The 18,214-nt window shown below is 39.3% G+C and overlaps 2 protein-coding genes and 1 pseudogene across 7 annotated transcripts; 1 reads left to right on the top strand and 2 right to left on the bottom strand.

Annotated features, from left to right (window-relative positions):
* Nucleotides 1-4,491: 4,491 nt before the first annotated feature.
* LOC136507347 (uncharacterized) lies at nucleotides 4,492-6,590 on the bottom strand (annotated as a pseudogene).
* A 1,795-nt stretch (nucleotides 6,591-8,385) lies between these two features.
* Nucleotides 8,386-9,816, bottom strand: LOC136508781 (glycine cleavage system H protein, mitochondrial-like). The gene is made up of 4 exons (XM_066503559.1): nucleotides 9,564-9,816; nucleotides 9,354-9,442; nucleotides 8,880-9,050; nucleotides 8,386-8,732 (listed from the first exon to the last, which is right to left on the bottom strand). Exons 1-4 carry the CDS (start codon nucleotides 9,676-9,678, stop codon nucleotides 8,607-8,609), a joined length of 501 nt encoding a protein of 166 aa, XP_066359656.1. The 5' UTR covers nucleotides 9,679-9,816; the 3' UTR covers nucleotides 8,386-8,606.
* Nucleotides 9,817-12,959: 3,143 nt separating this feature from the next.
* On the top strand, nucleotides 12,960-17,485 carry LOC136506768 (3'(2'),5'-bisphosphate nucleotidase). Of its 6 annotated transcripts, none has more exons than XR_010771721.1 (10): nucleotides 12,960-13,251; nucleotides 13,677-13,752; nucleotides 14,227-14,300; nucleotides 14,389-14,591; nucleotides 15,229-15,439; nucleotides 15,580-15,678; nucleotides 15,755-15,908; nucleotides 15,996-16,179; nucleotides 16,898-16,999; nucleotides 17,114-17,485. XR_010771721.1 is itself a non-coding variant. In XM_066501658.1 (9 exons), the coding sequence occupies exons 1-8, from the start codon at nucleotides 12,994-12,996 to the stop codon at nucleotides 16,166-16,168; spliced, it is 1,248 nt and encodes a 415-aa protein (XP_066357755.1). In that variant the 5' UTR covers nucleotides 12,960-12,993; the 3' UTR covers nucleotides 16,169-16,179; nucleotides 16,898-17,485. The 6 variants fall into 6 exon arrangements, 3 of the variants coding, with proteins under 3 accessions (XP_066357755.1, XP_066357754.1, XP_066357756.1); XR_010771720.1 differs by having other exon boundaries at nucleotides 15,996-16,191; nucleotides 17,153-17,485; XR_010771719.1 differs by having other exon boundaries at nucleotides 15,996-16,191.
* Nucleotides 17,486-18,214: the final 729 nt, after the last annotated feature.

The following is an 18,214-nucleotide window of genomic DNA, read 5'->3' as shown; positions in this document are numbered from 1 at the left end:
TCCCACAACCTTTGTTGATATTTGTTAAAGCACATAGAAAAATCCGCAAGCGCATGGATACCGATGTAGCTTTCATCCGGAAGTATTCTAGAGTATCGTATTTATCCACATGGAATGTGAAGTGTTCTAGTAAGAATCAAGGTCGTCTAAAGGTAAAGATAGAAAAGTGTTTTTGTGGGTAGAGAGGAATTTTCTATGGCTTATACTAGATAACTAAGGATCAGGCTTACTATACTTTACTTACTTTGGAGCAACAGTACCTTTTCGACTCTCGAAATAGGTGAGAAAAGTAGTCGGGGGAAGGCTGCCTAAGCTCTACGAAACACCAATCCTAACGTGGTGGATTGCAACGGCCTGACAGAGCTGTCACCTCTGGGGCTACCATAACTAACTGTGAGATTGGGCACAAACTCAGGTAAACACTAGCCTAGACACCACGTCTACGCTAATGATTACTACTCTAATCTAGATCTTAAGACTAGAGCACTCAACGCAAGCGGAATCCCAGTAAATAAAATATAGTAAAGATTGAATTCAATTAACTAGAGAACTTAAAAATACCAATAGAAGAACCTGGATGTAGCTCAAAGATGAATCAGATCCGTAGAGTTACAAAGTCGAGAAGAATCTGACAGATTCGGCTCCTCCTCAGATCTCTCTCCTCTCCTCTCTCCCTATTTTCTATAATTCAACTAGATGAGAATCATCTAGAGGGACACTACTACAATTAGGGTATGAAATAATAAAGCTCTAGAGCATAGGGTATGTAGATGTGTGTCTCATGGAGGAGGTCTGGGCGTCCTTATATAGGCCGAGGTGGAGTAGGGGGCAAGGAATTGCCACGTCAACTCCCTCGATCACCGTTGGATGAACCGACTTAAAATAGCCTTAAAATCAACGGTGTAGATGTTAGGAACGCATACGAGGCGGCGAAGGGCGAACGGCCTCCGGAGTGGGCCGGGTGGCCTCCCTAGTGGGCCGGCCAGCCCACTATTGTGGCCATTTGGCCCAAGCTTCGGCGTGGTGTCCTCTAAAACATTCTAGAGTTGTCTTTCGTAGTTTTTGTGGGTTGAATCACTTGTTATCGTCGGTTTGCTTGTTTGGAGTGTATGACAGTGGTCCTAGGACTATTTTCTAGGTAAATTCTCCTGCATACAAATATTCACCAAAGCTCATGGAATCCATTAGTTTAGACCTCTATCCTATGTTTGGTGATGGAATTATGTATATACATAGGTTATATTAATGGTTTATGAGTGGCATTAATAACCATCAACAAGTTCCCCCACACTTGTTCTTTGCTCGTCCTCGAGTAAAGGTTAGAATAAAGTAAACATAAACATAACTTTTCATGACATGGAACTAGCATACGGATTATTCCAAAACATTCCTTATACCTGCGGGATATGTGGAGTGGCTAACATATCTCCTTGAGCGGTTGAAAAGTGGAACAGCTCTCGAAACAAAATCATCTTCCCAAATTTTCGTCTCAGTAACTTGGAGTTTTTTAAAAATTTCACAAAAAAGGCATAATTCACTTTATACTCCTCAAATGGTACTCTCAAATTGCTCATTGGTGTATGTTTTCTCACCAAGTCATAGCATTGTGTTGCCTTCTTTTATGTCATCCTTCTTCTAAAAAGCTTATGTCGAGTTTTAGGTAGGGATAAAATATATAGCATACTTACCTTGCATATATTGTAAAGTCAAATCCCGGATCCAAGGAGGGAAATATCATACTCTTATATCAAGATGTGCATGTGTGTGGAATATTTGGTGGCTAACCTAATTCTACTATGCTCCTTGATAACATATCTCTCTCTTGAAACTTGGAAGTATTTTTGCAAGAGATCAGGGGCTATTTTGTTTTCTCTTCTTTTTTTAGGCGGACATCTAAGTACCCATTGTTTTCAATATCTCAGACACTTTTGCGTCTATTTTTTATTTCTCTCTTTTTTCTTTCTTTCTTTTTTTCAATTTTTTTTGCCTAGCCCCATGTCTCTTTTCTGCAATGAAACTTTTCAAGAGAGATATTCACAAGAACTTGGAGCATTTATTTGGTGGATAAACCTATCGAGCATATTTTTGTGTTCACCCCTAGTGTAGGAGTAAAACATTTTGAGGTGAATAAAAATCATATTTTTGAGTACTTCTAGTGTAGAAGCAGCACATATATGTGGCGTGTACGTGATCTTGATCTTGGGAGCATGATAAATCTCTCAACAAGGGTCAACAAGACTTGACAAAACTCAACATAAAGCAAGCAGCTTATGTGGAAGGTATGTATCCTAAAAATACATATATGGCTCTGGTAGGAATTTATCATCATTGAAGAGTATGTGACACTATGGTTTTATAATATGTTTTATCAAAAACAAATTCTCCAAGCACCTTGACTAGAACCGGTAGGATTTCTAAGACAGAACTATATCACACTCCCCAACAACTTAGTCAATATGATTTTCTTATATGATATTTTTCCCACAAGCACCAAGTATATGTAAGGAATAAACATTATGCATGCCAATCTTAAAGAGCTATATTCATATTCACTTTCAAGTTTTAAACTTAGGTGTGAATCTTGGTTCTTTTTAATTTGCATTTTTTAAATAAGTGCAAGCAAGGAGTAAGCATATGAACAAGTGAAAGAGAATCAAACCAAATTCTAGAAGTTGTGTACAGACTCCTTCACCAGTTCATGGTATGCTTCAATGCTTTTGTTCACATTAAGAGTTGGCACGGCCCCCACACTTCTTCAAAACTATACCTGGCTTTTATTCATAAACAAAAAATGGTGAAAACACAAGGGACTCTTCTGTGAGGAACACCAGAGAGTCAAAATTTCATTGAACTATTGGATTAGCCTAAAATCTAGAAGGAAATAAGAACAAGATTGAACTTTCTAGATTGGATCATTAAATTGCAAAAAATCAATCACGTTAATTTCTTCTAAGTTTTCAGGTTCAAGAAAAACTTTCAAACGTTGACCATTTACCTTGAATGTGTTACCTGTATCATCTTGGAGTGTGATGGCACCATGTGATTAGGCTTCAATCACCTTGAATGGTCCTTCTCATTTGCTTTGAAGTTTTCCATAACCAAAGAGCTTTACTCTTGAGTCGAATAGTAGAACCTTATCTCCAGACTTAAACTCTTTGTGCTTGATTCTCTTATCATGCCATCTTTTGGTACTCTCTTTGTAAATCTTGGAGCTATGATAAGCCTTTTCTCTCCATTCTTCCAGCTCAGATATTTGCATCTGATGATTCTTGCCAGCTAGATGGAGATCCATGTTCCACTTCTTGATTGCCCAATGGGCCCTAAATTCCAATTCAACAGGCAAATGACATGTTTTTCCATATACAAGCTGATAAGGTGACATACCTATGGGTGTTTTATATGTTGTTCGATATGCCCATAATGCATCATTAAGCTTGTACTTCCACTTCTTCTCCATCTCATCCACGGTCTTTTGTAGAATGTTCTTGATTTGCTTATTTGATGTTTTAGCTTGACCGCTTGTTTGGGGATGGTATGGAGTTGCAATGTTGTGCTTCACCACAAGGGCAAAGGGTTTTTGTGGTGAAAGTTTTCATCACAAAAGCTTATTTCTTCGCCACAAATCAGCCTTTGTGGTGATTTTTTTAATCGCCACTAGTCGCCACAAATACTCGCCTCACAGATACTCTAGTGATGATTTTTTATTCCTCACAAATAACCATACTCATTAGTGACAAATTGTGCTTCCACTAATAACATGGCCATTTGTGGCCCATTTGTTGTCACAAAAACATACGCATTAGTGGCAAAAAATCATGCCACTTATAATGTTTGTAGTGGTTATAATAGTTGACATAACTATACCGAATTTATGGCAATATAATTGTCACAATTACCATTGTAAAAGTGGCAAAATTAATGGTCAGTAGAGACTACATATTAGTGACAGAAGTTTCGCCATTACATGAGTTTATCGTGTCGATGCTTGTTCTCACTATTAAACTATAATTGTGTCTAATGGTTTGCCACAATATGTGGTGACTTGTTAACACAAATACTTTTTATTTGTGATGCAAACTCATCCTCACATGTAAGTTATAGTGGCAAACCTTTGTCACACAAAATTATTTGTGAGAATTGATAAGACAAATTGTATCAATAGTTTCATCACAAAAAAGCATAGCATTTGTAGGAAAATATTAGTCAAGACAAGTTTTGTCACAAGATAAGTTTCAATTGTGTGAAACATATTAGTTGTTGTGGCAACCGAGTCATCATTATTATTCTTGTTATAGTGACAAAAATAACTCAAACAGATGTACACTATAGCAATATGATCCTCTCAAATCTGCATGAATAATATTTATTTCAGTAATTTAAATTTAGCAATCAAGCAGTACACAAATTTAAGGACACTCACAATCCTCAAAATAACTATCTTGACACTACTTTAATGTCTCACAATAATTATTCAACTAAAGGGTTTAAACTCTAAGATGTTGGAGGCTACGAGGCACCATAATGTATGCGTGCGATTAATTCAACCATTTGATTATCAAGTTGTTCTCTCACTGGACGAGCAACTTCTCCACTCTGTGCTTGACGCAAAGGAGTAAGCTCATTACGTTGGGATTGCTGCTCTTCTTGCAGGTGTGCATTTGTTTCGACCACCATGGAAACTTGGCCTTCCAAAGCTTGTGCCTATTGCTCAGCAGCCTCATCACGTGGCTCAGCAGCATCTGCACATGCTTGAGCTGCAGCTTCACGCTGTTCAGAAGCCTCAATTTGCGCCTGCAGTCTGATCCTTTCCTTAGCCACTCGGTTTACAGAACGAATGCCAACACCACGTGAATGATTTGGCTTTCGACCAAGAACTAGTGCGAAGTGCTCCATTATGAGCACCGACAGAGAAAAAATCTTTTCTTGATGTATCCCAACAGCTTCCTCTAGCTTGGTCTACAAAGCATAAAACAACAAACCAATTAAGAATCCATATACTAAGCAACAGCCAAAAACGTTCATGTAATGAATCATAAGTATGAGCACAAATTAATTAGCTACAGGATAGTGTAATGCGAATGTTCTCAGAGTTGCTGGTGTTGAAAACAAAATCTGTAGACATGTTCTCTAATAAATGAAAAATGCAGACAAATTAAATAATATGTGAAATTTATAAACAACTCATTAAAACAATATTGTTCATGATTAGAGATATTGCAAACACATCATAGTGTCCAGACTTTTCAACTCATTAAATGAACAATACATCAGAAACTATGTTGTAGAGATAATAACCATGAAAGAGTCATACAGAATTCTATTAGCATATTTTTCATACAAAAACACATCACTTCCACCTAATCCTAGTTCAAAAGGTAGGATACAGATTGACATGTTCATACCATTATTTCTTCACCCGTTGGAATGGACCATGTCCCATCAGCCTTTTGATATGTAACCCTCCAAACTTATATACCAGTTTCCGGGTCTCGTTACGTTGGAATAAAAAAGCATGTATTCACTAATTCAGAACAATTTGTAGCAAATAAAAAATCTGCCTGGTAACTTTTTCCTCGCCAGATCGTAAGCGATTTGAGCAATTGATCTAGTTCCTACTTTGGACCCCATCTCTTGCTTTCCTCTATTGATAGAGTTTTGGTTGCTCCTTTTATGGTTTATAAATTACATAAATGTGTCATTAACAATAATGTAGCATTGTAATTTAGGACGAGTAGTATGTACCTGAAAATCATCATCTGTCCACAAATTCCTTATCAACCATTGCCAACCTTCTGGTGAGACATGTTATGGCCTTGGCTTCTTGTTATGGTAAGCTTGAAGCAGACGATAACATCGATTATTGTATTGACTCTCTACTTGTCTCATCGCACAATCTTTATCTTCTTCTGAAAGTTCAGAAAACTTTTGTTGTACAACAATGATATGATGTAATAAGCAGCCATTGAATGCAATGATAACCTATGCATACCAAATATATTTATTTCATATGAAAATTCACTTGGAGTGGTACAGTTCTTACCAGAACTGTTATCTCACTTTTAAATAAACTAGCATGTTCTCCACACGCTTTTGCAAATTTTTTAGGGAACTTTATATCAATATTGTTTCCTTTTGCTCTTCTCTTGCGAAGTTGATCATTGGTTGTAACTTTTCTACCACTCTTCTTAGCAGGGTCTAGTTAATATAGGGGGAGAAACAACAATAATTAGATGTAATATTTTATATTTCTACTCTGTACTGTACATAAACAAATTTAGATAGTATATCAGTTCCTTGTTACTTTAGTGGTTTTCTAAAATGCACTGCTTACTATTATGTTGTGTAAAGAAACAATTCCAGATCAGCATAACAGAGCCTACTGAAAGTGAGCCTATGCAATTTAGTGAAATGAACAATAGTGTACAGAAAGATTTTCATATTAGCTAAGCACCTTCAGTGTTGTGTGCTGCAGCATTTATTTGAATATTTTCATCCATGGCCTCGTCTGAATCCAAATGATCACTTGTATTGTCAGCTCGAGAGGCACGTGGACATAACCTGCTTGTTCTTTCCCCGGTAGGAGTAAACATTTTATAAAAGCAGGATTTTTATACCAACAAGAATACAAGCCACAAGTGTTCATAGTTGCTCCAGTTCGTACGTATGAGTCATGGTGCATTCAATTGTTTGAGAACTAACAGGCTTTGGTTAGCTTACAGTGCAATTGGTGGAGACTAATGGAATCAGTATCAATATTAAGATATTGAGTTCCTCATAACTAGCCTGTTCGGCTGGTATTAAAGCCGACTGAAACTGTTTTGTTGTGAGAGAAAAATACTGTAGATTCTAGCTAATAAGCCAGCTGATAAGTTCAAGCGAACATGCCACAAAGCCGGGTAACCGGATCTTTCAAAAAATAAAGTCCAAGACATCGAATAGAATAGAAGAAGCTTGGATGAAAAGACACGAAGATTTGAAGCTGAACAAAGGCTACAGCCAGTCACCGAATAAATTTCCCGAAGTTCCGTTTTTTGAGGCAAACAAGGGGGTTGTTGTATGGAGAACTTCATGAACAATAGTGCATTTATCCAGATTGCCTAAACCACGAACCCTCTAGGACAACATAGAGAACGATCTAAACACATATTATTCTTGGGGGCAACACAGCACCTAGCCGACCTGTGACCTCGCAGGGGCTCCCCAGGCCACAAATTACAGACGACAGCAAAACTAGAGACACAGAGAGACAAACAACTAACTGTACAAACCAAAGGAAAAGGCAATTTCATCGGAAGACGAACACACATAACAGACACCACAACAAGATATCCCCTTTGTACAAACCAAAGGAAAAGCGCATCCAAAAGCAGAACGTGGCAAGTTGTGGGTAGAGCTTAGGGGGCCATTTGCGTTGTCCCTTCCATTCGTATTTTGGCTCCATTCACCACCCCATTGGCATTTGCAGCCTTGCAATTGCATACTGCTGGCTGCACGGAATTTTTTGTTCCAGTAATAAGAGCCTGTTTGGTCATTCTCCATTCACCACCCCAATGTAGAATTTGGATTCCGGATACAAAAAAAAATGAAGGGTGCTAGAATTTGTAATTATTTCCTTTGTATCGTGAAATTCTCCAAATAATAGGTTTGGTGTATATAGTTGGATTCTAGAATCCAAGTGTTTCAATCTCATTCTTATTTTTCTATCTCATACTCATTTTTCTTAGGATATCCAAATATGGCCTAAATACATGAAAAGGCTGAATATGTGGAGCACATCGTTTCCCTGCTCCACCAAAAATGCACTTAGAGGCGCTTGCTCTGCCTAATGTTGTTGGCTGCTCTAGAAAATGACGGAGCTAATAAACCGATTCTTATGGAATCTCAAAGCATAGATCCTAAAGTAAGAGCTATGCCAAATGGTGGACCCTTATATATGCTAAATACAAAGAGTTGTCGTGTAGTGCCAACTGTCAAGTTCGCAATTAGCAGATGAACATTATTTTCATTCCCTTGTCACCATCATCGTCCTAGCATGTGATGGTATACGTACTGTACCATTCATGTGTGCCCTGCCAATAATGTCATTCTCACTACCATATCGTGTTTGTGTGGTGACAAAAAAAATGTCAGCTGGTATATGTACTCATATATCCAGTTGGAGGACCCTCTCCCCTCCCGTAGCTTAATCAAAAAAAAAGTGTAATCTTATGAGATCGATCGATATTTTCAGCACCACTTCTTTTTTTTTGTAGAAAAAAGAGAAGGTACTAGAAAGAAAACGTAAGGCATGACATGATAAAGGTGAGTGCCTTTGGTTATTTCAGACTGTTTGGCGGAGTTTTTGCAACAAAGATAAACTTTTAAAGTAGCGATTGGATCCATAGGGATTTTAAGATCGAATCCGGATAGAAAAACAATGTCAAAACCCTAAAATTTCATTCAATCACCCTAGAATTCTAGACGATTCTATCACACAGGACACAGAATCCAAGGAACATCAGAGATTATTTTTATCCACGATTCGGATTTTAGAATCCCATTCAAACATGCTCAGCTCATCAACCAGAAACACTGCGTCGTAAGCATGCACGCTTGCTGCTGGGGCTCTAGTGGGCGTCTTCCTCCTCGCAGTGCTTGGTGTACTTGGCGGCGTCGAGCAGGGCGTCCGCCTCCCCGGGGTTGCTCGGCTTCACCTTGATCATCCACCCATCCTCGTAAGGGCTCGTGTTGATCTGGATCGCGCGTCATCATGGAGATTTTGCATTATACATTGTCAAGGAGAGATTAATTAATTGCAAGTAAAAAAAAAAAGGTGATCGATCGATCGATCCAGGTGGCGAGCTAGCTAGAGGCAAGCATGCAGGCAGTAGCAGTAGTACCAGGCCGGGCGTCTCTGACAGTTTGGAATTGACCTCGACGACCTCGCCGGAGAATGGGGAGTTGACGTCGCTGGTGGCCTTCACACTCTCCACGTTGCCGAAGGATGCTCCCGCAGAGACCGTCGTGCCGGGCTCCGGCAGCTCCACGAACACCACCTCTCCAAGGTGGTCCTGCATGCATGCAGCGACCAGCGAATAACAAATCAAGTGTTTAAACCATCCAATATGTATATATATTTCTGAACATTTTGTGTGGTCTGCAAATCAAATTAAGCATGTGTGTGTATGTTCAGTTGCAAATTAAATACTATGATATATAATTCTATATAAGATTCTATAATGAAATATTTGTCCCTAGCTTTGTAATGTTTCTTGGAATTACTTGCTCTCGTCAGCTAGCTAGAAGAGCTCAGCTGACAGACAACTGGATCGAAAGTATATACAAGTGTCGCTAGTTCACTCAACTCACTGCACCTGAGCATGATCCGTGATGCCAACAGTGGCCACGCCGTCGCCTGTCTTGACCCATTCATGAGACTGAGTGTACTTCAACCCATCATGAACTGCATGCGCAACACACCAAAATAACAAAAATACAAAGACTATTACTATCAATAATAAAGACAGTAACCCAATGTTTGTTTCCCAGCAGAGGACCAGCATAAGAGACGCTAGCTACCATACCAGTGGAGAAGAATCTGGAGATCGAGAAGGCCGGGGCAGCGGCAGCCCTGGCTCCTCCGGTGCCCGAGAGCTTGAGCGCATTGGCTGCTGATCTCGCCCACAGCCTCAGAGCCATCCTGCACTGCCAATGCCGGACGACGGTGTGCTGACCAGAGAAGATCGATCCCTTACTAGCTAGTAGTGGTAAGGAAAGCTAAAGCTAGTAGTGGTTGAGCAGCCAGTGGTGGTGGACTAGTGGGCAAAGGGCAAAACAGTGAGAGGATTGGATGATAGGGGATAGCTTTTGATTGTTTGGCTCAGGAAGAACGGTGTGCAGGGATAGGGTTTGTGTGGTTCTGGAGTGTGCGTAGCCTCAATATCTGTACGTCCTTCTTTAGGCCTGCACCGTTAATTCTTACTTACCAGCTTGATCCGAAATCAAGGGCAGTTACGGTTAGTGAGGGGCCTGTAATGTCAGGAAATAGTAGATAATTAGGAGACATTCATATGGCGGGGAGAAGGAGCCAGAGCCGTCGGTGTCCAACAACGAAGATGGACACGTCCGAAGGGTCGCAATCGCTGACTCGAATGAGGTTGGATTGGCGTTTTTTCTATAGTACATTGTGGATGTACACTATAGTACATTTGTGTGGGTGAAAAATTTACTGTTTACTAATACCTTCTGTTTTTTGGGCCCGCCTTCTTACCGAGTCTGACAAAATACACTGCAGACGTGTACTAACTTTATGACAACGATTGGATTAAATTAGTTAGGGTATACATACAGTACAATGCATGGTTATGTAGTTATTAACAATGTTCGGTTTGGGGTGGTACAACAGATTCTGTAGCTGCAGAGCATGCATGAATATTATGTCTCTCAATGTCAGCAAACTAACTAATAATGCACGCGATGGTACCTATTTTCACTGCACGTCCTGTAGCACTGTCCAGTACGCATGAGAGTTTTGCATTTCAAATAGTTAAGGACTATAGTACCAATGGCCTTGATATCATTTGAAAGGTAGCAAGATAACAACCTGTTCGGTTGGCTGGTTCGTATCGTTGCTGGTTCGTGAAGAAGTACTGTTGGCTGGTTTGTGTGAGAGAAAAATATTGTTTTGGCTGAAAATTTACGATCGTTTACGACAAGCCACAGCCAAACGAACAGGACCTAAGTCGGTCACATAGAATTCGACACGAGTGATTTAAAGCCACTCCTTGTAACTGGTGCGATGGCAGCGATGCTGCGGTCCAAAGCTGAAGAAAGGGCGTAGACAAAGTGATCGGATGCGTTACGACTTGGTGTTCATAAAACAACCTGTGGAGGCCACAGTCGATCCATGCACTAAACATGTGGGTAGAAAGTGGCAAAAAATATTCGTGGGAAAATTCCGTTTTATCTCTCAACACTATCGTCGTGGTCCAATTTTTCTCCTCAGACTCTAAAACGAAACATCTTATCTTCAGAACTCTCAAAATTGTTCAAACTACCTCCCCACTCTAGATTGTCGTGGTTTCGAAGGCCCCTTTATTCTTTTTTCAGTTAATAAAAAGCTGACAAATACTTGGTAATATTTCTAAACCACGAAAAAGGCCTCTAAGCTTCTACAAACTCTGAGAAAAATCCTAGAGATAGATTAGGACATGATAAATCCAAATAAAGTATTTAGAGCACTAGGAAAATGGAAAATATCCAAAAAAAAAAACTAGAAGACTCCTAAAACATTCTAATGGATGTCTAAATGTGTTTTTAAAACTTTTTGCGGCAAAAATATGAGATGCAACCGGCATCAATGCAACATACATTACTATTGAATGCAATGTTATGCATTCGTGTTGGTTGCATCTTAAAGTTTATAGGTTCAATTAGAATGTTTTGGGAGTTTAATATACTTTTTAATATTTTGCCATATTTCTATAGCTAAATCTAATTTTTGAAAGCTTATAGGGATATTTTTTGTGAGATCAAAAAAAATTATTTGAAATTGTAGTATCCCCATCTATATCAAAAATGCTATTTAAGGTTTTAGAAGCTTAAAGGCATTTTATGTGTTTTAAAAACCTTATCAAGTATTTATTGGATTTTTAAACTAAAAATGATGAAATTGTCTTCGAAACCACTTCTTTTTTTATCGGCCTTCAAAACCACTTCAAATATGGGTAGGAAGGTATTTTGATTGGTTTTGCAGTTTTGGATGTAAGATGTTGGATTTTAAAGTTCCAAGATTCAAGAATATAAAAAAAATACTTGGAGAAAGTCCTTCTGACGTCACTTAACTAATGTTGTCTGATTTACCTACTCAAACTAGAAAATTAGATAATTTGTCCCCTCTATTAAAACCGGTTGTTTTTCTCCTTAGATGGTTTTCATGGTGGCTTAGTCTAATGTGGCACTATTGTTAGAAGTTCTACATAGCACCATGTCAGTCACGGGGGAGATAAAATTATAGAAATAAATCTTCAGAAAAAATACCCAAATATTTAAAAAATAAATTTAAAATCCCAAATTTTGGTTTAATCTTAGAAGTTCATAGGATATTTATTTTAGCTCAGAAAAATATGAAACCAGTATTAGTTTTTTTATAAAATCACGATCCATATTAGGATGCATAGATTGCAATTGTTTAGATCTTATATGGTCCTACTTTTGTGTTTATTTACCGGTACATACTCTCATTTTCTATTATAATTAGTAATACATTGTACATAGAAGTTTGTCTCCAGTGACAATACAAGTAGTATCATTCAACCACCTCATAGTTGAACCCTAGGTAAGCGGGTTCAACCACAAGTAACAAAATTAGTTCACAATATTTTGCTGATTTATTTCCACGTCGTTCTCATATGCCAATTTGTGCTAATAATTTAAATGTCACCAAATATAATTCAAATGCATGTTTCTAAACAAGAAACAAAAAATATATGCAGTAAAATGTTGTTTCTTTGTGATATGGTGGTATCTATCTAGTATGACCTATACGAGTTAGCACCAATCAGGTAGCTATATTGTTCATTTCCGATCACATTAGAAAAAGGATGCAGTCATATCATATCCATCTCGACCATCTGACGTGGTGCCATGTCAAACTAAACCGTCTTGAAAACCACCTAATAAGAAGGGGAAAAAAAGAACTGATTTTAATAGTTGAAGGAGCCAAAGCATGAGAAGGTATAAATCGGACTACATCAGTAATTGAGGGTGGTCATAGGATTTTTTTCCAAAATGTTGTCCAATGCATTTTTTTAGCACTATATACTTTCCAATGCATGTAGTTAACAACGACGGGCAGGCCCACGGCCACCTTATGGCCTGTTCGATCGTTCACGCGCGCAGGCGGAATTGGGCTGGGCCGGATTGGTTTTGGGTTGGGTTCGTGCGTCGTCTCTCATCCCTTTCTGTACCTTGCCGCGGCTCGCTGCCAACGCAAGCGGCAAGCAGGGCACCCACATGGCTGCGCGGGTGGGCCTCCTCCTCCCGCACGCGCTCCTCGTCTCCTCCGCCCGAGCTCTCCCCACGCCCCGTGCTCGCCTCCCTTATCCCCCTCCACCCATCCCTACCTACCGCCGCCGCGCCTCCTCCGCCTCCCGCCCCCGCCGCGCGTCGCCGCGTCTCCTCGCAGTCCGCGCCATGGCTTCGGGGAACCCCTACGCCGCCGAGCTCGCTGCCGCCAAGAAGGCCGTCACCCTCGCCGCCCGCCTCTGCAAGGTTCGTGGCTACCATGGTCCAGCTGCGGCTGCGGGCATAGTCCGGTGCTTTAGATTTTAAACAATAATGCTTACTGACAAGTGAAAACACTGAACTATCTGGACCAGTCTGAATCGTTGGGTTTCACGCGCCAGAGATGGGGAAGAACCACTGTTGCGTAGTTTATACTTAATGTTTTATCTGGGTATAATATAATGTATTTCATTTTCATATAGCTAGTATAATGGATTGTATTTCATGGTATACCAATTGCTGTGGTTTATTTACGAAAATGAAATGCTTGTGTAGCCGTGCAGGCTTGTATTGGTGGTCTTAATTCTGATAAAAAGCCTCACAGATGGTGATTGAGTGGTGTATTTGATTGTCTGGACCCATGATACTGTGCAGTTTGGATTTATTGCTATTGCTTTGTGTTTCCTCCCCAGACAGTGCAACAGGACATTGTGCATTCTGGCGTTCAGGCCAAGGCAGACAAAAGTCCTGTCACGGTGGCTGATTATGGTACATGCTGAAATTTATGTTTAGTACTGAGTCATTGATGCTTTTCAGTTGCATCCACAAACCAATTCATTCCTAAAGCCAAAGCTTATGAACAAAATCTGTCCAATTCATTCATGTGCGGGCTCCCTTGGGTGTGGAATAGAAGTCGGCTGTATTTTTTTTCATGTAAGCCGTGGGAGATAGGGCTTCAACTTACTGGCTTCTGGCATGCATTAACCAATTGACTCCAAAAGCTTAAGCAACTAAGAGGAGCAAATACTTCACCTATAATTCAACATATGGCAGTACTAAAATCAAGTTTGGCAGTACCAAAAGTTAGCTTTTTAATGCTTGTAGAGAACTAGAGATGTTGTTAATGAGAGTTGACTATGGTGGAAAACATTCTCCGACTAATATGTTGGTCATCTTAATGTGTGAAACTTGTGCTTTCCCCCAACTCGCTGTTTACTTGCCACTTTTCTCTTCACACATTAGGATCTCAAATATTGGTCAGTCTTGCCTTAAAGATGGATGTAGCATCTGGACCGTTTTCATTGGTTGCTGAAGAGGTAACTATACTATTTTTTTCTCTTACTTGTTTCCATGTAGCATTCATTAGTACTTTCTGCAATTAATAGGCATCAAGTGCTTATGTAGGACTCCGAAGAATTGAGAAAAGAAGGCGCTGAAGAAATTTTGGAAGATATTACTGATCTCGTGAATGAAACCATCGTTGATGATGGTTCATATAACATTTCGTTTACAAAGGAAGGTATACTCTCAGCAATTGATGATGGGAAGTCTGAGGGAGGTCCATCTGGACGACATTGGGTGCTTGATCCGATTGATGGTACTAAAGGGTGAGTTTGGCAACTTAACTAGTAGGTTTCATATTTTTGTACTATAATAAATGTTGGATTCTTTCTACCATTTGCATTACCATATGTTGTAGCTTTTCTATTCTTGCTGACTCAATGTGCTTCTACATTATTTCTGATGCAATTAAAGTAGCAGACACCACTATCTTGTTCGTCTCCTAAACCTATATCTCTAATGTGTGAGCACTAGGATGTATTCTTTTTTTTTATCAATTTCAAGCTGAATGATTTATCTCCATTTTATTAGGTCTATGAACTGCAGTAAAATATACTGATACAATCAATATGGCATGGAGCTGTGTACATACATGGCAATATAACATTTCTCTTTTCTAAATTGATGCAAGGTTTATGAAGTACTTCCAAAGGCATTTATACTAAATGCGAATGTTAATTTGTATTGTATGTATCTTTTTTGTTTCTATTCTTAAATAGTTAAATTACAAAAGGCTTATACAGATTCAGTGGTTATCCATTGCTACCTGATAATACTGAATAACTGTTTGGCTTCCTTTCTATTCGAGATTTTAGTTAATAGATAGCTGTTCACCACTGATTGCCAGCCTTGCTATTAATTGACATTCCTTTATCTGAATTTTCATTTTATGATCTGAATCAGTTTCTTGAGGGGAGACCAATATGCCATTGCATTGGCTCTGCTTGATGATGGTAAAGTCGTTTTGGGTGTATTGGCTTGTCCAAATCTTCCATTGTCATCAATAAACAACCTCAATGGTAACTCTTCGGGAGATCAAGTCGGTGCCCTGTTTTCTGCAACAATTGGTTGTGGGGCTGAAGTAGAGTCCCTATATGGCTCCCCACCACAAAAGGTTATAGCTCTTTTGTTTTGATCAGTAGTCTTAAGTTCTTAACCCACCTACCTCCTCTCGTACTATAACATTTAGTTTCTCTTGCTCATTATTTGGTTATAAGCTTCAATTTACTGACTCTTGGTGAACTTTAATTTTAGATTAGTGTTTGCTCCATTGACAATCCTGTCAATGCATCATTTTTTGAATCCTATGAAAGTGCACACTCCATGCATGATTTGACTGGATCTATTGCAGAGGTAGTTCTCAAACTATTCTTTGCTTACTTGATATCCACAGGACTGCATAAGTAATCTGCTTTTTTAATTCAATCAGAAACTTGGTGTCCAAGCTCCTCCGGTTAGAATTGACAGCCAAGCAAAATATGGTGCTCTGGCCCGAGGCGACGGTGCCATTTACTTGCGCTTTCCACACAAAGGTTATAGAGAGAAAATATGGGACCATGCAGCAGGCTCAATTGTAGTGACAGGTTAATTTGAGGCTCCTTTTTCTTTTCCCAAAACAACTGTTCCAAGATTTGCATTTACTCACATTTTGTCGTTGTTGCCCTTGACAGAAGCTGGAGGCATAGTAACAGATGCCGCGGGAAATGACTTGGATTTCTCCAAAGGGAGATTTCTCGATCTTGACACAGGCATCATAGCAACGAACAAGAACTTGATGCCATCGCTCCTGAAGGCTGTCCAAGAGGCTATTAAAGAGATGAACCAGGCTACCTCCCTCTTGTAGCTGTTGCAGAGGTCGACAAAAATGTTAGTTACAATTCTGTTTCATTTTCATAGTGACGAACAGGTGCGCGTCCTTTTGTTGTGGCATTACAGTTAGTCTATCGAATTTACAACATCTATCCCTTTGGTGATCAGACAGGCACTCTTTTCGCTGAATCACAGGATAAGTTGGTTAAATTTGCATCATTGTACAACACCAAATAATGTAAATGGCTGAAAGCTTTGAATAAATTGTGGAATTACTCATGTCAATATAGATGATTTGTTGTAGCATCCCTTTTTGGATACGATGCAAGCCACCATATCCTCATAAACTGCACACTGCTTGCAATGTTTCATGAATACTTATTCAGTAGTGCCTCTCATTTCACTTAATTTGAGTGAGTTTATAGTTGCCTGATGTCACCTTTTGCATCTGAACTGGTCATAGAAATTGTGAATTGATTTATGGATATTTGGAGTACAGACTTGAATTTCATTTTGAATTCAAATGTAGCATACAAAATCTTTTTAAAACAAGAAATCCCAAACATGAAATGCATCATGAATCTGTTCATGTTGACATGTTTGAAAAAGGATTCAAATTCAAGAGCAAAGGATGTGTTGCATTGTTTCCTCTTCCTGCACACACAACAAGCTAACTGCTGGAAGAGGCTAGTGGCATACCTCCGTCGTGCCGTTATGTCAAAATTTTATAGTTACTCACTTTTCCTGTCTCTGATATTTGCAGAAGCTGGTGGCACAGACGATTGCTCACTTTCTTGATCTGGCATAGGCACAAACAAGACAGATGAGCCCTTTGGTGCCGGTGCTCCTAAAGGCCATCCGCGAGGTTATCAAGGAGAAGAACCAGGCAGGCTGCCTCTCTCTTGTAGCAGTTGGCCAGTTGTAGTGATGGACGAAAATTTTAGTCTCAGTACTGTTTCATATTCAAATTGCCATACAGGTTCAGCTGTATACTACTTTTGATCAAACATGTACCCAGGTTCAGGGTCCCAGCATCTCCTCAATCCTCATGTGGTGCACTCCAATCTTGGCAGCTCCCCAGTGAACACTCATCTTGCTTGCATTAGTTGCATAGCTTTTCCCTTTGCCAACTTGTGAATACTGTAGAATTCACCAAAAAAAAATACAGGTTTATCTTCTACATCCTTTCTCTTTGCCAACTTGTGAATATTGTATAATTCAAAAAGAAAAACTTGTGAATACTGTAGCTGCCAGTATTATGCTTAGACTGCTCGGAATTTGTCATTGCTGTAACTAAATTATTCGGTGCCTCTCATCGCACTTGCTTTAGTTGCTGAACTAGTTTTCTTTATCTGGAATTCGGATCTCCATAGCAACATTTGGTGACATTTTTTTTAGAAGCGGTAGGTCTAAATTATTGCTGACAGCAGTTTAGCTACCAGCCTACCACCAACCGTTGAATAATTCAATGCACTATACTATATATGAATTCCAAACTAAGGCCGCGTTTAGAAGCCAAAAATTTTTGGTTTTGGGTACTGTAGCCTGTTTGTTTGTATTTGGTAATTAGTGTCTAATTATGGATTAATTAGGTTCGAAAGTTTCGTCTCACGATTTCTCACTCAACTGTGCAATTAGTTTTTTTTCATCTACGTTTAGTACTCCATACATGTGCCACAAGATTCGACGTGATAGATACTGCGCAAAAAATTTTGGAAACTAAACAGGGCCTAAATAGGGCCTGTACTTGTACTCTTCGGTTGGAAGATGTGAATAGCACAAGTTTGGAAATTTGGTACCACCAACCACATTTGATCACCGAAATTTGTCTACTAATATGTGGCTGAACAATTGCCAATAGGGGGGCAAACATTCACTTGACATGAGAAACATTTTCTAGAAAATCACACACAAAAAAGGAGGAGCTAGCCTCAATGTAGCAAAGAAAAAGGCCGAGAAGCTCCAAAGCTGAGTTTGGAGCGTTTGTAAGAGTTCTTTTCCCTTTTTATTTTATTATTATAATAATGATACATAACTTTCCTCGATGTTCGAGAAAAAAAAGGCAATATTGGGAAAGCCA

The sequence above is a fragment of the Miscanthus floridulus genome, chromosome 15 (assembly GCF_019320115.1).
Source record: "Miscanthus floridulus cultivar M001 chromosome 15, ASM1932011v1, whole genome shotgun sequence".
NCBI classification, from domain to species: domain Eukaryota; kingdom Viridiplantae; phylum Streptophyta; class Magnoliopsida; order Poales; family Poaceae; genus Miscanthus; species Miscanthus floridulus.
Note: the sequence above shows the minus strand (reverse complement) of the source record. Positions and strands in the feature narration are given on the sequence as shown.